Source organism: Artibeus jamaicensis, unplaced genomic scaffold (genome assembly GCF_021234435.1).
Source record: "Artibeus jamaicensis isolate MK-2021 breed Jamaican fruit bat unplaced genomic scaffold, CSHL_Jam_final contig_3214, whole genome shotgun sequence".
In the NCBI taxonomy this organism is placed as follows: domain Eukaryota; kingdom Metazoa; phylum Chordata; class Mammalia; order Chiroptera; family Phyllostomidae; genus Artibeus; species Artibeus jamaicensis.
In genome coordinates this window covers 1,494,589-1,518,909 of record NW_026521760.1, presented here as the reverse complement: position 1 = coordinate 1,518,909, position 24,321 = coordinate 1,494,589, and the positions used below count along the sequence as shown (strand labels likewise).

Here is a 24,321-nt window from a genome sequence, read left to right as displayed (position 1 = left end):
TTGTGCTATAATATCATAGAATTTGTCTTCTATGACCTGAGAAATGTGAAGAACTTGGAATGATACTCTCATTGTCTTTAGTTCGGGATGAAAGACACATTTGTTGAATTTCATACCAACTCATTTGCCTTCCAGTAATGCTAACGCCCTTGTATAGTATGGGGAAACGCTTCAGAGTCTGTGTCTCCCACATTTTTTATGATCTGCTATGTTTCATTTGATTTTATTCATCTTTCTTAAAGTTCTATTTCGTCTAAATAATTTCAAGTTGGATATTAAACACCATTTTCTTTTAATGTTTTCTGGCACATGTTTTATCACAGTTTACATAAACAAATATTTAAAAAAAATAAATGTTAGGAAACGTCATTGTTTTGGTGACATAGACAAGAACCAATATTGTATCATCAAGATATTTTTATTTAAAGCTTATTTTGAAATTGTTTATAATAATGTCTTTTTGGCTCCTTAGGTATTTGACTATGATTTTGGACTGCAGGATGACTTCATGGGCTCAGCCTTCCTGGACCTCACACAGTTGGAGTTAAAAAGGTGATTTCTGAGCTGTTGTAAAATCACTACACCTTGTTGGGAAGATGGTCAGCGGGTCTGGATTCCAGTTGCTGTTCTGTCGTGTGTGGTTGTGAGCCTTTGTGCAAGGCAGGCCTTCTTAAGAATAGTTTTTGTATTTTCCCAAAGGAAATAACAGCATCTCCCCTGACTATCTCATTCAACAACTGTTTAACAGAAAAATTCTTAGATGCCTGCTTTCCCCTGGTACAGTGCTAAGTAAAGGAATCTAGAGATAAAAGACATTCCTTGTTCTCACATTGCTTGTCTGGTTGTAGTGAAGCATCATGAAGATTATGCCTGTTAGTTATATTTATTAACTTAAGAGTCAGGCCACCATATGGGAAATAAAACATGTGCACTTTGCTTCAAAGACAGCAACTCTCTTATCACCTGAGTCAAAATAGAGTCCAATCATGCCATTACCAGTGATCCTGGCTTACCAAGGAATGTCCGTGGGATGGAGGCAGACCAGTCATATTTGCTCAGTTACAGTAGCTTACCGTTGCTTGGCTAGTTGTAAAATTATATTTTCTACTAATATTAATTATTTCTTGTACCTAATTATGGGCTGCTATTTTTTCAAGTGCATTTCAGCATAGGAGCTAGGAATTGATTAATACTACAAAAGAAGAAAATAGGCTTGAAAAGGGTCCAGTGCTGCTGGAATGGGTTGCACAGGGAGCTGTAATCTCCTTTGGTAGTTTGCGTTAGATGCTGCTGCTGCATCATGTGGCAGAAATAGTGGAAAGCAGTATAATGGGCTGGATTTCCCTACGAATACCAATGCGTAGGGAAATATAAATTCTAGAGCCCTGTCTGTGTTATAGTCAGACTAAGTTTGAGTCCACTTATTGGCCTTCCAAAGGTCATTTTTACCTCAAAATGGACAAAAGGGGGCCTTTTCTGTACTCCCTTCATGTCCTTCATTGCAACCATAGTGCAGGCTTGACCTGAAGATGGAACCAACTGACAGCTGGTTCCCCACCTCACTACGGTGGGAGGAAGTGCCCTAGATGGTGTTGCTTATAGTCTATTATCGTGAAACTAGCTCCAGCTGGAATGGGCTGTGCTGTTCTGCTACGAAGTCCATATTATATTTTCCATAGACTTGTGTGCAAGGCAATGCAAACTACTGGACATAATCAGAGTCCGTTGTACAGAGTACAATTTTTCTTCTTCTCTGTTAGATAAATTATTGCAAAAAATAACTAAATGGAAGAATGTGGGATAATTAAGAAAATATATACAAGCGTTTGGTGTTCGTGTTGCCACTTTACTTACTTTACATATTAACTAACCATTCCCTTTCCCTAAAACTACCTTTTAAAATCACATACTACTTTTAAAAATTACATATCTGTAATTATGCCATTAAATTCCATGTATAAATTACATAGCTATAATTATGCCATTAAATTCCATTTCTCAGGATGTAAGAAGAAGGATTATAATAATAGTCATATGAACACTTATGCTATTATATAATGCATTAAGGTATCTATCTCTTTGAAAGAAAATAATAGATATACTAAAGCAATTTCAAAGTCCTTAAATCTTTATCATGTAATCATTATAAAAATGTAATGAAGATTTTTCTATTAATTTTTATGTATAACATTACAGGAAAACAAATCAAGTTAGGATCCCCCTCCACACAAATACACATACAATATAATGCTTAATTTATTACATATTGTTAAAAGAAACAAGTGCTTATTATATGACCATAATGATTAGTTATAACTAAAATAACATGGAACAATTTGCTTCACAACTATTATAACACATATTTTATCTAACAGGTTACTTATTTTCAATGAAAGCTCCTGATATCAGAAAACTGTTTATATTTTTAATAACATCATTCCTTGACTTGGTAAATTAAGCATTATATGAATATTCTACTCTTATAATAACTTAGCATTAAAAGGAAACTTAGGCTCTCAACCCTGGTCATATGAGAAAATCATTTGGGAAGCCTTATAAATGTATAGGTTTCCAGACCCCACCCTGATGGATCTGCAGAGACAGCCAGAATCCTTATGGGCAGAATTCAGGACTGTGCACTTTTGTAAAAACTCCCCAGTTGATTCCGATGTGCAACCAGGAGCAAAAGTTCTCATTTGGACCAGCTTAGCCCACTCAACCTTCCTCCCAGTGTGAGACTCCAACTGGATCATTTCCTGAAAGTTAAGGTCAGCAAAGACAAGGATCTTATCTTTGGCTTTGACCTTTGGTTTCTACCCAGAAACTAGCCTAGTGTGTGGCATTTGATATGTGATTAATACATGTTTTGTGAATGAAATTAATGAACAAGTGACTAATCAAGCAAAAGAACATTACTAATTTGCTAACATTTCAAGCTTCAAGTTTAATGCCAAGCTTTTCACAGTCCCTTAGGTTTATGGAGGGCATGAACTCCTATTTGTTAAATATTAATTAAAATATGGAAACAAGCCATCACTATGCATTGTCTATGGAATATATCCTTTGCTTGCTTCCTGAAAGTGATTGTGGGTAATGAATAATTTATAATCTCTTCCTCAGAGAAACATAATTCCAAAATCTTCTAAGTATTGATCAAATTATTGATTTCCTCATGTTTCTGATTCTAAAAATTGTTCAGGCATAGGTTTAGACAACCCAAAAATAGGAGCACTCTTGTAAATATTGGAATTTCCTTTAAGGAATTATACATTTTTTTAAAGTATATCTGTAATATGGGAACAAATTATGTTTTTCATTTTTATCTTCCCCACTCTTTTTTTTTACTCTATGTCATACTCCTGATTAAAAAAAAAACTTAAATAACCAAAAGGAAGCTAGTGGGCAATGAGTACCCCTACTGAGTTGTTGGAGTCAAATTTGTAGAAAATAGCCACCATGCCTTCTGTGTGTTCAGAGACCAGAGAGCAGGTACATGTAGGTTTCTCTATGCTACTGTGGGCATTTGGCCTTTTGGGCAACCCTGTGGTATTCCTAGAGCCCCACACAGGACTGAAACTTATCTAGTGAATCCAAGTGTAGCCAGTTGGCCCATGACTATTGAATAACTTAATTCATTGATGAAACTTCAATAACAACAAAAATTGTAACAGGAGTGTATAAGAATACAAAAGTGTTCATATAAAATGCATTTTGGCTTATTCACTGAATAACTGTTCAAAATCTTAATATTTTTCTTCATAGGCCCACAGATGTGACTCTGACACTGAAAGATCCCCACTATCCTGACCATGACCTTGGAGCCATTTTCCTCTCAGTCGTCCTCACACCTAAGGAAGGAGAGCACAGGGATGTGGTAAGTCCCTGCACAGCCTTGTAGGGCTGCTTTCTGGCCCTCAGACTCACTGTCAGATGTGCACTCAGACACCGTTTGGGTGTTGTGAGCCTTCTCTGAGCCCGGAGGTCATAATAAAGAGAAGCAACCTATGGAAACCCGGCCCGTTCTTTGTTTCTGTGGGAATCCTGGGTATCACTAGTACCTATATGTTGTATCTTTTTAACTCACATTTCCTGTTCTGTGCTCCAGGTCAGAACCTCTTGTTGTAAAATAGGAAACACATTTGCATCTTTTGTTATCATTTTATTTCCCAATTTCTGACCTGTTATATTGTAGACAAAGAAGAGTATTCATTCAGGGAATACATTTATTAATTTATTGAGTATTTGGAATTTTATACCGAGGTACCCAGACCTTGGTGTTTGACTATATTGTCAGGTGCACCTTAACAAAGAAAATGAAGTGAATTATAACAGAGTTTGGGCTTTCCAGAATTTGCTGAGTAACTGAGTACCCTCCATCTTTCTGGCGGGCTGCCATCCCAGCGTTACCCACTTTCCAGCACTGGCTGGCTGTGCTGCTTTGCCCCTCATGCTGCACTGAGAAACTGACCAGGACACCGAGGAGCCGCTTACTCCAGCATTGCTGAAGGGACATTTTAAAAAATTAGCAGGTCTGACCCACACTGGTATGCTGTCCAGTGCACTTCTTGCCACAGTTTACCAGAGATTACTTATTAGACTCACTGTGCTTTTGTGCACTGGGAGCTACCCTCACTGGTTCTGATTTTAGCAGTAGAAAATTTTTCAGGCAAGTTCAAATACCCAATATAGCAATGTGTGTACTGCTGTCTTAAAATAACGCATGATTAAACTTGGTATGTATTGTCTACTGAAAAGGTATTATTGCTATTTTTCTCTAAATTGTAGATAAACATAGCTCCATCTTCAAATTAGGAAGTGTTTTAAACTCATTGAAGAATTCACCCTTTTCAATGAGCATTTTTCTCTGTCTTTTAAAAAATTAAACAGTGAGTGCACATATTCATATGTACTGTGTAAGCATGATTTAAGTGTCTGTAACTTTATTCAGTGAGGAAGAAATTTCTCTTTTCCAGCAAGTGTTGCCAATTAGTGCCTGCCGTGAGAACTGAGACTGGTGGGAGAGCTTGTACAGGTGCCTATGCAGAGGCTGGTGTGCAGACAGAAGGGTAGGTGAGGACCTGGTTCTCGGTAAGAACCCACTGTAGCCAGGTCCTGGGCTAGACCCTTAGGACACAGGAAACTCATATCCAGTGGAGAACTCAGGAGTCAAATAATCACTGAAGAAGATGTGTAGTGATGTGATGCCAACTGTTTTAAGTGCCATGGAAGGAGATGTACGTGTTGCTGTAACAGCAAACATAGGGGAATGTGTTCTAGTCAGGAGGATGGCAATTCTCTAAGGAAGTCAAATGGCAGCTGAGGTCTGAAGTACATAAGAGGTAATAAGGCTTTTCCCAGGAAAAGAGAAAGTATTTTCAGCAGAATACGGCATGTGCAAAGGCCCTGTAGCTAGAGAAACCATGCTGCTTTCTGAGAATTTAAAAAGTGCTGGAGCTTAGAGAAGGTGAAAGTGAAGAGAGTGCGGAAGATCAGGGTGGCAACTTGAGTGGAAAGGGCTGCGCGGTCAGCGCAGGGTTCATAGGCCACGTTGCAGTCTGCGGTCTTTCCTCAAAGAGCAGTGGCGAGCCATTGAAGAGTCTGTAACTGTGAAGGGCATAATCATGTTTGCTGTTTGAAAATAGCTCTGTAGCTGCATGGCAGAAGACAGATGTAAGATAAGAATGGATGCCTGGAAAACGATTAGGAGACTATTGCAAAAGTCCAGGTGGAAGGTGATAGAAGTTTGGACTAGAACTGTCAGAGATAGAAATGCAAGGAAATTGTCTGCTTTACCTATGGGAAGTAAAATAAACAAAACTTGGTGCTAGTACTTTTTTCCTTTGGGATTCTGTGTTATTTTTAATGAAGGGAAAGCACTTCATAAATGAAAATACCTAAGTGCCTGAGGTCTTGTATATCTCAAACCATGTAGTTATTTGGGTAACTTGATGATAGATAATAGTCTACTAAATTTTTACATTAAAGAAATATTTATTAAGTACTCTAACATCAAACTGAGGGTTAAAAGGGTCAAATAAGTATCAGGCGACCTTGTGATGGAGGTGCTACTTGTTCCAAATTTCATGGAAGGATATGTCAGCACAGGCAGAATAGTTCCTATTTATTTTCAACAATTCTTGCAAAACTTCTTCAATATTCATAGCTGTTAAAACTTATTATTTAGGTACAATGTCTTTCTAATTAGAAAAATTATTTAATAATATTTCAGTACCTGGTTTTTGATCATCGATGATTCATGAAACACAAGTAGAAAAAGTAACAGGTGGGTTACATGAAACAGTTACACACTAAAATTTAGCATTATTCATCTTTTCTTCCTTTTCCTGATATCTCTCCAGCTACACTCACTCTTAACACAAATAGTTCTTTCTGAAATCCTCATGCCATTTTCTTTACTTGAATTCCTTTGACTACCTCAGCTTTCTGGAAGAAATTTTTTACTGACAAGTACTTTTTATTCACCGTCTTACTTCATGTCCCCCCACTTCAAAGTCCTAAATAGCACAGGATTTATTCTGTGGCAATTGAAAAACAGTGTCTTCTTGCCTATTTCTAATGCGGATTCTCCTGTCTTCTTTCTTCGTCAGAGAAGCGAGTGGCTTAGCCAGGACTCAGTGCCTCAGAAAGGCATAACAGTTGCAGCTGTTACTAGGCTGGCCTCTGGCTGGGGAACCACCCTGACCTCAGCCATACCTGAGGAGCAAAGAGAAGGGTGACCAGTGTGGCTGTACTGGCTCCTCCTTGTGGGTGTGATCATGTGATTAATAGCCAGGTATATGGGGTTGGTTATAGAGAAATGAGGTGAGCCAGCAGGTGGGGAGGAAGGATAAAATACTCCTCATAGGAAATTCTGTTGAGTTCCCCAATGTCCTGGCTAGTCTGATGTCCTAGATTTGGATCTGTGTTTCTAAACATATGCTTTACATTATGGAAAATTTTAACAAATACATATAAGTGGGCCTTTTGCTCTTTGCTTTGGTCCATGGAGTGGTTCTTTAGCTATTTTATTCATGTCTCTAAAACTGTTAAGCAACACTAGTTATGAGATTTTAAGACTAGGAGTAAGGGCCATTTGTAGGCACCTATTTAGAAAAAACACTTACTAATTATCTACTGAGCATGTGCTAGATTCAATACCTCCCTCTTCGTTTTTCTTCTAAGTGTTCAGTGACCTGTTTTCTCTGATTAAAGAGAAACTCTTGATGGTGGGCTTTAAAGGTTCACCAGTGATCAACATATGTTCCCTCACTTGTAACCTCTGTTCCAGCCATGCACACTCCTGTAAAATGTACCTTCTCATAAGAGCAAGCTTTCTTCAATGTCACTTATACTAGCTAAAATAAATCTGAGGTGTAATTCTCCTCATCTGCATCCTATATACCATCAGCCTGGTAAAAAAAAATGTACATGTAACTTATTGCTCTTGATACCTTTCTTATGATGACTTCTCTCAAAATCTAGCCCAGCTTTCTGTACCTAATGGTTGTTCAGTGGTTGTAGATGAATATCTGTGAGGATTTGAAGGGATGCTTGAAATATGTAGGGAAAAATATTTTAAATCTCTTTTTTCCTTCAATATACAAATCCCTGAGGTTATCACAAACAGTATTAAATAATGATTTAATTTTCCTTTTGCATGTTTAAAATTAGTAGGTTAATGAGAATGGGCTTGAAATCTGTCTTTATTGCTTGTTGTCTGAAGATTTCTTTTTTTTTAAGATTTTAAAATTAATTTTTAGAGAAGGGAAAAGAATGGGAGAGAAATATAAATTTGTGGTTGCCTCTCACCTACCCCCAACTGGGGGTCCAGCTCACAACCCAGGCATGTGTCCTGACAGGGAATTGAATCAGTGACCCTTTGGTTCACAGATGGGAGCTCAAGCCACTGAGACGCACCAGCCAGGGCTAAGATTTCTAATGATAACAATGATTTAGAAGCAATGATCTAGAAAAATATTGTATATTCTTCATTTTGTAACATGTCTCATGTTTTCTAAACATATTTCTCTGGCATACATTCGAAGTTTCTTGGTTAAAAACAGTCAGAGATCTGAAAAGAAAAAAAATTAGGAAAAATAATAAAAAATAAAAAACAATCAGAGATCCAATATATCTTCAAATTAAATTCTTTTATGCCTGAAAATACATAACATATTGCTGTAGTAAAAATGACATACTGAACTTTCACAAATTATCAAGAAACGAATCTTAGAGAAACCCCAACTCAAATGCAGTAAATCAGAAATAAGTTACTACATGATCACAATTCCATTTAATATTTAGAATGATACAGAGGGAAGAAATAGAAGATGATTTTTCATTGACTTGCACTTGGAAAAATTATAGGAGCTCTGTTCTCTTTGATTATTAGCTCACAAATAATCTTTTTAAGCTTTAAGACTCTAGTTTAAAAACCACATGTTTACTCTTATGCCTATGTTTATAAGATTTTGCTAAATATTTTATATTTAGTGAAATGGAGAATGGTATATGAGTTTTAAGAGCCATTAACAAATAAATCCTAACAATCAAATAGAAAATGGAACATTAATGATAAGAAAATGCTATCAAAATAGGAAGAGATGACTAACTGGAAACAGAGTACTTAGCATTGAAAAATGCTAAGATTTCTAAATCAGCTTGCGAGTTTTTCAAACATTGTTAATACTGACAATACATACTGTGTATAATTCAGCTGGGATGATTTCTCCTTGCATGGATTGCCAGTTCTGGAAATTAATAACTGAAGAATGGGTAGAAAAACCTATCAGCCTACTAAATCTCTTAAGGCCTCTAAAACATGCAATGTGTAATCATAGCAATTTAAGACATATAGTATAATTAAGAGCCTAAGTATTTCATAGTTGCTTATATTAAAATCTTCTCCATTGAGTTCACAACTTGAGTCCTTTGAAAAAATCCCAGATATGAATATATACATATATGAGCCTAAGTATATGTATATGTATATGTGTGTGTATACATTTTTTAAGTTCCTGGCATAGTGTGTATGAGAGATTAGAATCTTCAAGGGGGACATGCTGCAGAGTCACATGACACAATGCTCATCTCTGTTTTTGATGCTTGTCCTGATCCTGATTCTGATGCATGTATGTCCTGTGTAGGACAGTTTGGTCCAATAGTGTGTCTGAGTTCTTTCTGACTCTTTTTCTAGCAGAGTCCAATCCACAACTTCCTTCACTGGAGAATGAAAGAAGTGAAATAAAAGGGAGTTAATTTGTGTTATACACTATCTTAGATAGTCCAGACCTACAAATTTCTTGGCTAAAACTAAAGCTAAAAAATAGAAAATTCTAAAAAATGTATGATTTGACCCTAGTTGGCTTTTAGTGAATTAAATTTTTTTCATGTTGGTTTATTTTTGAAATTTTTTCTGAACTATTTCATAGCTAGCATGCAGCAAAATATCCACTGCGAAAATGTGTTATGTTTTGTCATATGTATGTACTATAATTCTGTGATTATACCCTTTCTGTACATACCCATTCTGTGATTTTCCTTCTATAGAGAGACATTTAATTGCCTAAAAAAAATCACTACAACAAAAAATAAAAGCAAAAATTTGATTGAGATTTTGGAATCTTTTAAAAAAGTAATCAGTTTTGCAGGTTTATCACAGGCCACCTTTTTATGCTACTTACGTTTTATTGGCCTCAGATAAAGCTGAGCTCCTAATGAAGAATTTTAATTACACCATGATAATATTAGATAAGGACACTATCAAAAACAATTTCCTGTTTCTCAGCTGAAGCTCATAAAGCAAAAACATGAATCTTCTTTTTCTATAATTAGCTTCACCTCCTGTCTTTAACATTCTGTAAACAATCTTTTTTTTCTTCACATGTCTCACGAGAGAAAAGGTAACAATATCAGTAGTATGTCTGTTGAGTTCACTTAAAAAAACTTTTCTGTTGTTTTCACTTTTATTGAATATACCTTTAACCCAACCATCTGAAAAGAAAAAGGAACTTGGGAGCAAGACACTCAAAGCCATTGTTTAGCTTGTTTTGGCATAAGAAGCAGAACTTTTTAGATAAGATCAAGGGCCATTTTGAGAGTCACTGGGTCTAATAAAAGAACTGAAGGTACTGAATCAAGAAAATAATGGATTGGTTTTCATGCCTGTCAAATCTTTCATATTCATACTGAGGGGAAGGACTACTCACCTTTTTGTTTAAATCAGTGTCCCAGTCTGAAAAATAATGCCATGCAACCTGTTTGTAAAGCCCATTCTGAGAGACAGGAACAATGCCAGCCCTGCGGTTTGTCTTACATTGTGAAAGCTATTGCATGCAGTGGTCTGAGTCAGGGAGTGTGGCTTTCACCAGCAGTAGTGAGTCTGTGTACTATTGGGTAGCCTTACCCTGGAAAATTTAACTTTTCCTCATGTTCTTAGTTTCTTTTTCAGAGTATAACATTTCTTACAGAGTGAAATTTTATAAGATTCTTAGATGCTAGATGATGATGGTAAATGACCATGAGTTAAATGATTTTACTTTTTGATTTCTCTTAATTGTTCTGTCTATTTGACTCAAAGTATTGTCTCTAGGAATTACTATTCTTTGTCTATTGAAACTCTACTTTCTGAGAAAGTTGAATGTTTATCATCTGTCTCCTAACGGAACAGCTTTTGTGAACATGTCATGCTACAAAAGCGTTTCATTTCCAGTTGCCTTTTAGTGATGGTGGAGAAAGTGGTAGAGGTGGTGATGATGAGCTGATGCTGATTGCAATAACTCATTTTACATCAACAAGCATTTAGCACCTGTCCACTCCGAGTGCATCTCCACAATCCAATGGTGGGTTTTTTGCTTCAAAATGAATTGGACATTAGTACTTGGAAACATGTAAAATCCTCCTATAATGGTATTTAATAACAATGTTTTGCAGTTTCCTAGCTCCATTTGGGAAAAAAATGGTGAATTGTTATAATGTTAGGAAATCTGTTATTCCATATTTTTGTCAAAATTTTAACACAAAGCATCTATAAAGAAAATATAACCCATAAAGCCACTATCTATGGAAGAGAGGAAAGTATCTTTGATTATTTTATGCTTTTCTCATTCTCTACCCTAGAATGTCTACATTATTTCCTTGTCTTAGTTTAGGCTAAAGGTTGCCTTCTATATGACTTAGTCTGATATTAAAGTCTTTTCTTTTTTGTACTTTTGTAATTTGTGAGTGGTTTTTGAAATTGCCCTGCTTTATAGTGAACCCCGATGAGGGAGAAATAGTTCTTAAAAGCACAAGTGCACTTTCTTGATACACAAATAATAGCAAGCATTTCTATAAGCTGTAGTCTTTGCTTCAAATATTCCCTATTCTCCAATTCATCTACCTTAAAGACAGTGATAAAGTTAAGAGAGGGTAAAGAGGTTAATCAGAAAGTTAACACCTCAGTGTTCATTGAGAAATTTTTAAAACCAAAGAGGAAATTTAAAAATCTTTGGATTTTTATGACTTTATACCAATGACCAATGATCTTGGGCATTCTTCACAAATCTCCATAACCTTAATAAAGTTTGTAGCCATAAATACTTCTTACTAAGACACATATACACACACACACACACAACTAGTTTAAGGGATACATTATGGCTAAACATTTAGCAGGAAGATCTAATAGCCATCACAATATGCAACACTTTTCTCAACTGAAAGCATTCACAGATCCTGATGTAATCAAAGATTAACTGGAAGTGGAGGCAATTCTAAGCTGCCTTAAAAGCAACAGACTTTGAATGTGTCTGAAGAAAAAAATTATTACCAGTACATACCTGGTAAAGTCATGGCACATCCACCAAAAGGAACAATCACCAGTCATGAGACTTGATGTTTGTGTGTGTGTGTGTGTCAATAATTAAGATATTTAAAATCTGCCATTCTATTTACAATGTACTGTTTTTCTGTACAAAAAAAAAAGTCAAATAAATGAGCTCTCACCAGAAAGACTGCTTGGATGTTAAAGGTGCTGCTTCTAGCTGTGCGTGAAAAACAATTTTTTGTCTTTTATAGCTGTTGCTGGAAAATGTTTTCTTTTTAAATGTTAAGCTTCCTCTAGTAACCAGTTGGCTGCCCTATTCTCTACTTGAGTGGTAAGATAATGAAAATGCTTTATTTCATTTGCAGACAATGCTAATGAGGAAGAGTTGGAAAAGATCAAGTAAGGTAATGCTTAGCATGTGATCTTTCAGCTTTTCTCATTGAGAACTATCAATCAGCTACTTTCCAAAATCTCTTTCATACCTCTTCAATTTATACCATGGGATTTCATCACTCTTCAATTACTTATTGTTTCCCATAAGCTTTCAGCGAACCATGTGTTGCTTTTTAAATAAATAGAAGTCACACTGATCAGTCACACCCAAATCATCCTCTTGCTAATCTCTGGTCACTCTCAGCATCATTCTCAGCGTCTGTTTTCTGTTACCTGTACCACAGGGTCTAGAAAATGTCTGCTCTAGGTCAGGAATGAAATGATGAGGCAAGGGTAGGACCGACTTCAGAGAGAAGGAAAATTCATGTGACATACTGTTTCCGTTCACCGCAAATGGAGGCTAAGGTTTTCAAAACTCAGATATCCCTATATTGCTACATCTTTGGAGCATATACTGAGAACAGTTTTTCATCATTACTGCTTCTCACTTCAGCTCTTGGGCATGAGAAGAGTTTATGGTTCCTATAACTTACTAAGTCCTGGCTCTCATAACTTGTAAAATATATAAGATATAAACTAAACTTCTAATTTGTTCTAATTTATTCAATGGTGGTACCACTCTTGGACACAAATAAGTATCAAGATAAAATTGACTTTTATGTGAATACTCCTTAAAATCAAAGGGATTTTGTTTGTAAAAATCTTATTTGCTCAAATTTCTATTTAAGAAGTCAGTATTCTTTTTTAATAGTGACTAATTTTTTTAGACCCTGGAACATGACAGTCTTTTTTTCCCATTCTGATTGAATCATGCTATTAAATTTTTTTTATTTTTGTCATTTTTATTACTGTAAATGAAGAAAACACTTAAAATATTTTTGCATTTATGGTAATGTCTTCATCGCTTTAATAAGTCTTCTATACATTTTCTTCCCAATTTTTGTAGCATTATGACCAAAAGATAATTTGGCTCACAAAAAAGGTAAAAAAAATGCAAAGCATTTTAAGGAAACTTGCTGGGTATTTCTGATTTAGTGTTACTTGTAGTTTTTAATTGACTAAAGTAAAATTTCAAGAAGTCTTGAAGAAATGTTTGCACTGTTTATATTTTATATTATAGTTTTTCTTTGTAATTATACTTCAAAATTAGTGTTATATTAAAGTATATATTCTAAAAAATTCATGCAAGTTGGCTGTCCTCATTTGGTATCAATACTATGATATATCTGTATAAAAATTCATAATCTATTAATATGTGACAGTATTCTCTCTTCCAGATATAATTAAGATGTAATGCTAGAGCAGGATATTATGTAATATTTAGTATTAGTTAGTGGGTATAATCTATTTTATATTATGAAAAAGAATAACATAAAGATTCTTTAATTCATTTAATTTATATTTAAATTTAATTTTAATGATAAATTAACTGAACATAAATCCACTTGTTTTTCTTTGGTCTGCAAAAATAATTAAAATTTAATAATAAATATCAAACTCCACTGTTTTTATATCTAAAATTCTTTGATTTTATTTGTTATTAATAATTCACTTGTACATTCAAACTGGTACATTTTTCTATCTTGCTGTTAAAGATGCAGAGTTCCTTGTATCTAACTCTGCACTCATTGGGTTACTAGCAGATTATTTTTAGTGTATATGGTAATATGGCTTTTGGGTTTTTATCATAAGGGATTTCCAATTCTATAAAATTTAACCAAGGTATAGAATACTAAATAAAAGAAAATCAGTTCACTCATTTGATTTTTTTATGAGAACATAGTAAAAAATTGATAATTCATTCAAATTGTCCCTGCCCCCTAAAATACTTGCCATATTTGTCCATATTGGTGTCACAAGTACAGAGAGTTAAATCCAAAATCCAGGGAAAATTTGAAATTTCTATTACCACCAGTCTGCCATCCTTCTCACACATTGAAACTGCTCCCACAAGTCTATCATCCAGGGAATAAAGGAGCTAGAATGATGTTCAAGTTCAAGTCCTTTTTCATCCATAGTTTTGCTTTTCATATTTTCACTCACCTGTGGTGGATCATAATTGAAAAACACTAAATGGAAAATTCCAGAAATAAACAATTCTTAAATTTTAAATTGCATGCTGTTCTTAGTGTGATGAAATCTTGAACTGTCTCACTCCATCCAGCTTGGGATGCGAGTCACCCTTTGTCCAGAGAATCCATGCTGTACACTTCGCTCCTGTTACTCACCTCACAGCCACCTAGCTTATCAGATCAGGTATTGAAGAGACAGAAAGACCCCATTTACATAACTTTCATTACAGTATGTTGTTATAATTGCTCTATTTTATTATTAGTCATTGTTGTTAATCTCTCACTTGCCTAATTTACAAATTAATCTTTATCATAAATCTGTATGTATAAGAAAAAATAGTGTCTATAGGGTTTGGTACTATATGGATTCCAGCATCCCCTGAGGGTCTCAAAATTTATCCTTTGCAGATGGGGGGCAAAATTGTACTTCCTGAGAAACTAAGAGATCAGTGACTATACTATGTGGTTTTACATTACTGTTTATTATGTTACTGTTTCGTGGAAATGCATCTCTTCTTTAATTATTTAAACCTTCTCTGAAGATTCTTGTGTGGGTAAGAATTTTTCCTCTTTTATTGTTGGAAAGAGGATATAAATTTATTTGCATTGCATTAAAATATAGATTTTTTTATGTAACTATGCTTAAAATCAAATTCATACAAATAGGTCATGTCTTCTTTAGAATCTTAATTTCCAGAATGAGGTCTTTTGCTTTTTTTATATCAGGGCTGTGATATGCAGCCTATTTTTGAGCATCAATGTTGAATATAAAACCGGAGTAATATAAACTTTGTGACAAAAACTTACATAAAGTCAGACATTCTCTCCAGCATGGAGCTTTTTTCCCCATTTCCTTGTATTTTTTCAAAACCATGGAGAAAGGAAAAGCTAGACATACATAATGTTTTTAATATGCACATCTCCCCAGTACTAATGAATCAGCTCATGGAATTCCCCATCACTTAAATATCTGCTTGTCCTTTTCATCATGTTGCCAATAATGAATTCTTTCAATGGGAGTCTTATTATCTGTGGCACTCATATAACATGGGGTTGTACTTACTGTTGAAAAATATGAGATGAATAGCCAACGTGACAGCAAGGAAATTGTAATTGCTGCTCAGGGCTGACACATACTATTTGGAATAAATATGTTACTACCTAATAATTAGTAAAAAAAAGTATACCTAAACTTACTTCTGAAAAGCAAAAATGTGTAAAATATGTGCTGTGTTTGAATGGTATTTAAGCCAGTAAATAATTATGAATTCTGTAACATTGTCTCTTCTGAGTACAGTAACATCCTTTAAAACATGCTGTGTTTCTATCAGCACACTTTCCATCATATATATTTTTAATTCTCCCCAACATTCAGTAGTTATAGAAAAATGTCATTTTAAGAAGAAAGGGATCAATGTCTCTCTAAACTTGGGCAACTGGATAATTATCCTAGTCAAAGAGTTTTACTTCCATGATGAAATGCATTTGGCAGAGAAATGGTAATACTTTGAATTAGTACAATATTTTATTCTTTAGAAGAAGCTTATTATTGATAATTTATTTTAAGGTTAAATCATTCAACAATAAAGTTTCATGAACTCAGAAGAGAAGATATATATTTATTTTGTGAATAAATTTTGTGGGGTCAAACAAAAAATGGAAAAATAATGAAATAATTGTATCTATAGACAGTAAGCAGAAATTATTTTACACTACCTGTGTGTGTATTTATAAAGAAGAATGAGTTTATCAGTGGATGTTATAATGACACACATGCTTTCAACAAATCACTTTAATTGTATGAGAAATAACCATTGTGATAATATATACACATGTTGCAATTCATATTCTCAACAATAAGTTTAGAATTATTTTTTAGAAGTGTTCATTCTTTGAGTAATATAATATAGACTCTGTGGTCATGTCTCATTAGCATACCTTCTATTATTTAATGGCTTATTTTTTAAGTAATGTATTTTTATAAAGATTTCATCATAATGATTTAGCATAATTTTAATGAACTATAAAACACTCTACTCATTGGTTGCATGAAGTAATTTTTAATAAGACTTTTGGCAAGAATATTATTAATTGAAACTAGAGAACAACTTTCAACTCTGTAAGTATGCAGGGCATGGTTGAACCTCACATCTTGGATGACACATTGAAAATCATCTGTGAAAACTTCTAACTGCTTAAACTTAACAAATGGTGGAGACACAAGTGAACACACTTTTAAGTGTCTCATACGGTCAGTCAGAGATAGTAAAACAAAAAAAGGTCATTATTTTAACAATGATCAGGTCCTTTCTACAAAGACCTCATATCCTAATAATAAATAGGTAATTTTGTAAAAGCGGCAACAAGTGTAAACTTTCCTGGTCATTAACACTGTCAACTGTGAGTGACCAGAATGGTTTTTCTTTGGTGCCTCATTTCAAATTATTATGTGTATGTATCTGAAAAATGAGGTGCTTGCATGTTTTTGAAAGAAATATAAAACTCTGATTCAAACCCTCACTTTGCCTCTGTCTGTACTCCCAACACTGTTACTTGTAAATGCCATAAAGTCAACCCCATGGTTAAAGCCCCTGAATTCCAAACTGCAGCAATGCGCAAGGGGCAAATTGCATAAGCATCTCTTCCTACAGGACTGTATTTTTACCTCTGTTAACTATACTCCTCTATTAATTATAACTAAATTTTAAAAACCTTAATCACTGAAATCTCTCCCCACCCAAAATTGATCAATCCCATTTGCTCTTTGCATACTAGTTACATAATTAGGTCTTTACCCTCTGTGTTTATCTGAGGAAGAATGAAAAGTATGGAGTTGGCATGGTTTCAATATTAGTCACCTTAGAGCAAGCAATGTTTAAATGAATTTACAATACTTTTAAATTCTAAATGGTTGTCTTACTTGTGACTATCTTGAGTCTAGAGCCAAGACTTTCACACCTACTTATGTTGCCATAACACATTTTACATTAAGATAAATTTACTGTTAGTTGTACAGCTTATGGAATTGATTCTGGGGGGAAATATTTGTGGAATGAGACGTCAAACAATTATTTCTTTAATATAATACTTGAAATGTTTTCACATGTTGCTAAACATGCTGCTTAGTTAAAAAAAAGAACTGAGAATCAAAGTAAGAAAAGAATTGGCAATGGGAAAGGAAACATGCATCTTTTCTAAAAATTAGAACAAGGTTTTTGAGTTAAACAATAGTGTAGCATCGAGAAAAGACTGCAGGCATTCCGTCTCAGGTTTCTGCCCCAATGTGCATATACCAGTGTGTTCTTTAAGGATTTTTCTCAGAAACTGATGTGACAATGTGCTCAGTGTGACAGGTGAGAACTGTAACTGTAAATCAATTATGTAAATGAATTATAACTCTGTAGTGATGGAAAACAAATGACTTAAACCCAATACCTCTTTCCTGTGACCTCTGCCATTAGTCATGCTACCTAACCGAACCCCCATGCAGGTGACTTGGGAAAATGTAATTAGTTTCTTTAAGAAATAGAGTTCATGTAAAAAGCACAGGTAGATTGCATAAGTGATCTCTGATGTATTTCTACTTTTAAACTTAAATTATTCAAATTGCTGCATACCCTAAAGGACGTTAGTTTATTATTATTTTCAGATAGTGTTGCTATCCTACATGAAGGAATATGTATCCTCAACCAAATAAAACTTCAAGTGGCTAACAGTCAGTCAACAAATATTTATTGAACATCTACTGTGCATTAGGCATGATTTGAGAGGCTGGACCATGGCGATCTTAGTTGCTAACATAAAATCATGGTGTAATCAAAGAAGTTATAAAACTGCTTCCTCTTTATCACAATGTCAAAGGTTGATCCTTTCCCATAATTGTCATTCGTTTCTCTTAATTTTAGCATAAATGACACCCAGATACAGCAGGCAAATATTGAAATTTAAAGGATCCATGTAATTCAAATTTTCTGTTTAAAAGTATGTAACCATGTTTTTTATTTTCTAAAGTTGAACTGTTTTCATATTATAAAATCTGAGGATTAAGTAGCAAAATATCCAACATGAATTAGTTGCTTTGTTTCCAGCCCAACAGTCACCTTGCTCAGTGTTCATTTCTTTTAAATTATCTTAGAAAGCTCAAGTTAACTAAGTCATTTATATACATATATACACATATATATATATACACATATACGTATGTATATATATATGAGACATACATATATATATCATAAAACTGGGAAGATTTTAGTAAGAAATTAAACCAGGTATGTGCTTGACTAGGTATATATTTCTAAGTAATATTTCTGCTAATATTCTTTAAAAATACTCTGAAGGTCTATGGTGTTATATTGTTTTGTTAAAAGGAACAGGTATCATCTGACTTATTTCAAATGCATAAGATATGCATAAAGTATGTTTAAGCAGTTCTTTCTAAAATAAAATGTTAGACTTTCAGATATATTAACCAGCAGTTGAGAATTAAGAGGTAAGTAGACTGTTTAAAAAATTATAGAAATTATCCTGTCTACATTTGACTACTGCCAATATCAGATATGAATAAGATAAAAGCTTTAACTTACTCAAGGGAAGAAAATTTACAATTTATAAAGTCCCATAATATCTTTAGAATATATAATTTTGGCATTTTTGTTTGTTTTGAATTTGTTGGACTAATAAAGTATTCTAAAGAACACCTCAAAATTTAGCTAAATATTTGTTTGTTTTTAGGACCTCTCAAAAAATGAAGTGGTTGGATCTTATTTCTCTGTGAAGTCTTTCTTTTGGAGGGTAATGTCTAAATCCTTTTTATTAATAATCTTGCTTTTTGGTTTTGAATAGTCATTTTGAAATAAATATGAATTAAGAAATTTACTTTTAAAAATAGGCTCTTAGATGCATTCATTTGCCTACTTAGAGTTTGTCATTGACATGATTGACTCATTGTCCATCTGTAAAATCTGAGAACTTCATATATTTAATAGGTTTCTTTGAAGTCATTTTCTCATGGGACCAGGTTTATCCCAAATTCTTAGCCACTGAGAGGCCCACTGACCTCACAGGGATACAGTGGTGCTGTCTCGAGCATCCATTTGGCTGCTTTTTCCCTTCTTTTAAAATCTGCTCCATCTATTTGAGAAGATTTGTTCTCTATTGTAGTGATCTCACACTCTATACATACTAGATAGTTAGTGTGCTTTCTTTGAAAAAAATCTTATGAATTAGAAAACAGCAACTCTTTTCTATGAAAACTCCACAGAGAATTTGTTTTCAATGCCATTGCAATTTAATATTATTTACCTTCATGACTTAAACATAAAGAGCTATGTCTACTTTTTCCTCTGCTATAATTCTGCATTATGCACAGCATGAGGTATTACTAATGCACTTACTACTTTGCTTTCAAGAGTTTTGTTCTTTGAAAATTCACACTTGGTACATGATTACCTTAAAATAGATATTGTAATGAAAATGGTGCACTCAGAGGGCTTTATTTGTTTATTTATTTATTTGCTTGTAAACTGCTCATACAGAAAATGAATTTTCTCCTTTAAATTTTTAAGATTCATTGCATTGTCTCTTATGCCAACCACAGGTACTAGACTAAGTCATGCATTGACTTGACCAGTGACCAAGTATAAACCACATCTATTTATACTCTGTTCCCTCCACATACACTTTTTTTGGTAGTCTTTTATTCTTATAAGCTTCTTTTAATTATTATATTCTGTTCCTTTCCTTTCAGTCTGCTGATGGCTGCCTTCACTAATATTATTCTCTACCTTCGCTAAAAAATAATTCCTTTGATATGTTCTTGCATTTCCATGAACACACAGAGTGACTGTTTTTGAATTGTCTCATTATCCTAAATAGGAAATGGATTTCTTTTTTCAAAAAATTGTCTCTGTTTTCTTAAGACCCACAAATATGGTGAATTCATATGGCCCACTCCCTTGCCAAGTGAGCAGAATTCAGGGGCGTTCTGTGTTGAGTTTGTTCTGTGCGCAGCAAATGTGTGGACTCATCCTTATGAATGTAGGCTTGCTACCAGACTGATTCCATATGCAGTACTTTTTAAGGATTTCCCTTTCAAATGACTCTTTCAACATCTTCTTTCCATTTTGCTGTTCCAAATTAGTCTTTCACTTCTACAGTACTTTCCATTTGGTTGTATTCAACCTTAAGTATTCCCTACTAACCTTTCTCAATCTCTTGAACTGCCTTATTTTAGAATAGCAAACAGGCAAATTTAAAAGATAGCTCTTTTAAAAATTTAGGTGCAGTCATCTAATGTCTTTTTTCTTCTGAGAATATGTTGAGTGACAAAAAAATTGAATCATAAAGGCCAACCCTTTAGTGGTCATTTATTTTACCAATTGTAGGGGCAACTTTGCCCACAAGTCATCCCATCTGCCACAGATGAAAATAAAACTACCAAGACATGATTTGCTTGGGGAGGAGTGGTGGCCAATCTCTCACAGGAAAAAGACCAAGAGCCCCTTCCTCAAGGGCTTTTATTAGGTTCGTAATACACAGGAATACAGGTAAAGCTCATGAATCAATGTCAGGCGGCAAGGATCAAACACTAGATAACATTTCAAAGAAATCTGAGGGCTTAATCTGAGTTAGTGTGTGTCAGGTAAGGGGGTTGCAAAAACTTTGGGAGAAATACTCATTTCCTGCTCAGACCCTTATCATATGAATGAAAGCACTCTTAGCAAAGCAGGCTTCACAGGACTTTATGAATTTTTTCTTATGCCCGATCACCTCGGATCCTGCTCTAGCCAGCAAAGGGCTGCACCGCTTTCCCAGTCATAGCTTTTTAGACTTAAGTGGATTAGAGCCAGGAAGTGCTTCTCCCAGATGGAAATGGGAACTCAGGCTATGTCAGAATAGCCAGGGGGGTTGGGGGGAAAGGGTCTATTACCTTCTCTTTGCTGCAGCCCCCTGAGTTCTTCCTTGAGGGCCTCCCAAGTGATTGTCTCGCTTAGTTTGCCCCCCTCTGAGGGGCCTTAGCTGTCACTGACTAACAGACCAAGCATTGGGGGCCAGAGATGGATGAAGCAGAAGCAGCACTTCTGCCAGGGAGACAAGCTTTGTCGCCTTAGTGGCTCACAGTCCGGAGGTTGCTCACTCAGCCTTATTCATGGTGGGCAGTTACAACTCCCGAAACCAGGCAGAGTGGTTTCCAACAACCAATAAGGAAACTAAGGCCCAGAGATGTGAGTTCATTGGCCTGTAGTATCTAGATGGTATGATCAGGACCAATATTTTTCTCTCCAAATGTCATAGAAATAAATGTTTTGGTGAAGACTTAAAGCAGCAGAGTTACCTTTTGGGTTGATGATGAATAGAGATATGCTGTATAAATGGAGCTGTCTCTTGGTTTATCTTAGTGACACCCTTTCAAATTCTTCTTGCATTATGTGACTCCTCTCCATAGCTTCTTAAGCCACTGATGGATGGGTGTTTTTCTATGATGTAGCTGTGTTTGAGGTCCCATTTTACCAAATCAGTGATCAAGTCTACTTTCGATGAGCATGAGCTTTCACAGTCATATTCAAGAGTCATTCTGATAACTGAACCTCATTGCTGTTTGCCAGAATATGAAGCAATATTTGTATTCTGATAAACTTTTAGAAGAAAGGTATATAAATGGAAGTTTTTCATAGACATTTTCAGACATGCAGAAAACCTAAATAGATCAGATGACATTTTACATAAAAAGAGTACATGTGCTTTGTGCATTAAACAGGATGGGATTTGAAAGAAAAATTTATTCACTTGTTTATAAGGACCAATACATGTGTCTAAGGAGATAGCAACTGAGTTGCACTGAGTGAAGCTGAATCTTGGTGAGAACTCGCTCAAGTGACTATCAGTGCTATTTGCTGTATCTCAATTTTCTTGAGAGAAGAATAATGGGAAGTAAAGGCTGATGTGATATAGGGATATTCTAATCTTCCAAAAGCATACCATTTATAATTCAACAAAACAATTATCTTTGGACATAAAGCATTAAGCAATGGGTATGGTAATTAACATGTTTTTCATAAAATTTAATAAAAATCATGTAAAACCGTTTGGATTACACTAAGTCAGAAGTCATTAAAGACTTTTAACTTTCAATTAAATGATGGTAAGTTAGTATAATTTTTCAAATACTTAATACATTTAAGTTTTTTCCCCAGTTATCTCATTGATTAGACATTTAGATTCTGATGACTGAAAGTTAATGGAACAAACCATCTTAAGAGAGCATTGTAGTTAATTAAAATAAATTTTAATATTGTTTAAATGAAGAAGGCTGGGCTATGCTGCAATACATTATATAAAGAAATAGAAAAACAGATCATAATATGGAATGGGGAAAAAAGAATGCCTAGGTTCTAGAGCAGTTTTGAGGTACATCAGAGCCCATCTGATGGCAGGGTCGAAGATAAGTGTGGTCGAAGGAAGACCCTCCAGACCAAGGAGAAGAGGTATTGGCTTGATAAAACAGGAATATGATCCTCTGCTGAAGTACTTATGTTCTGAACAACTCAGCAGAATGTGACATATACACTCAAGAAAGTTCAGCTATTATTTCTGTCTTCAGGGATGAAAGTAAGAGTCTCAGGGAAAAAAATTGTAATTTTTAATTAAAAGTCGCAAAAAAAGCCTCTTTAAGTCAAACCCAGGACTTATTATTTTTTTTACCAGATTACTGGTAAAAATTGATAGATTACTTAGCAAACCAACAAGATTGCAGCATGTATGATGAATTTTTATTAGTATATATTTTGAGCAAATATAGTAAAGGATTAAGAACTTTGTTTGGCAACAATTAAGTTTAGGGAGGGCAGTTAAAACATTTGAAGCAAGCATAAATACCTTCCTGACACCAGGAAGCAGTAGAAATAGGAAAGAAACTTTAAGGATTACAGTGTTTGAATCATCCTGTAAGAGGAAGGGATCGAAGTGTTATTATTCGACAAGACACTTCAAACTAGGCTGCACAAAGCCCTGGACAGTTTTCTGTAAAGGCAATCATGCTTGAGAGGGTAGATGGCTGCAGAGCACATCTACTTGTTGGTCTTCATCATCCAGGTGCAATTCATGGGAATAAACTCAGCAGGAAAGGGAAGAGATAGAACATGTTTGTGCCTGGGGTTGAGCTAATAATTGTTCCATGCTCCAGGCTTTGCAGTACAAAACCGTCCTTCTAGGCTGTCATTACCTTTTCTTTGTAGTGTCTCAGTGAATCATTTGATTAAATGAAAGCATGTTCACCTCTGTGCTAAAAATAGAGGAAAGGGCTGACTCCACGCACAGCTATTGTAACGACACAAGCAATGCCTTTCATTCCAGGTTCACAGTGCCTGGGTCTCATTTGGAAGGATTAGGTTGTATACAGGTAATCAAATCCACACTAACAAAAGCCAAGGATTATTTGCACATATCAGGAGGTCAGTATGACTGAGTGTTCCTTTAGCTACATGGTAAGTCTAAATAGACCTTTATTATGGGGCAGTTTGATCTGTTTTTTTAATCAGGATATCTACTATTAATAGCGATTCGGTTTTTTCAATAAATGGAATTAATAAAATTTATTAACTAGGATTAGAATATATAAGTGGTGTCAGTTTACATGCAAAATTCTACAACTTCACCACCTTCTTAATAGACAGTATGCTGTCATTTCTTATGGGGTACAGCTACTGCTCAAATGCTTTTCTAAACAACATGTGCTAGAGTTATTACCACCTGCCAACATTTAGTTCCCCTCAGCCCCTGATTAGCCTCTCTCAATAATTAATACCCAAGCATATATTTTATCTAACTGTAAGTCAAAATATTTCAACAAATCCTGTACAAATTGACTTCTTTCTTTTGTATCATGAACTTCTCAGTCTCTGACCAACAAATGAGATATAGTGAGAAAGAGCATCAGTGAGGTCTCATCAATTCTAGATTCAAATTTCAACTTCGCTGATCTCGAGCCATATGGCTTTGAGTAGGGTGTTTATCTTCTCTGTGCCTCCGTTTCCTTACCTTAAAAATGCT

At 34.8% G+C, this 24,321-nt stretch overlaps 1 protein-coding gene across 17 annotated transcripts in view; it reads left to right on the top strand.

The window, feature by feature from the left end:
• MCTP1 (multiple C2 and transmembrane domain containing 1) overlaps positions 1-24,321 on the top strand; it is a 493,900-nt gene that overhangs the window by 265,276 nt on the left and 204,303 nt on the right. For 7 of the 17 annotated variants that reach the window (XM_053663569.1, XM_053663556.1, XM_053663557.1 and 4 more), the window contains exons 4-8: positions 473-552; positions 3,763-3,874; positions 12,172-12,210; positions 13,146-13,181; positions 19,006-19,065. In XM_053663569.1, coding sequence (XP_053519544.1) covers positions 473-552; positions 3,763-3,874; positions 12,172-12,210; positions 13,146-13,181; positions 19,006-19,065 — 327 coding nt within the window. The remainder of the gene's footprint in view (positions 1-472; positions 553-3,762; positions 3,875-12,171; positions 12,211-13,145; positions 13,182-19,005; positions 19,066-24,321) is intronic. The other 10 variants (XM_053663558.1, XM_053663561.1, XM_053663554.1 and 7 more) reach the window with 4 other exon arrangements.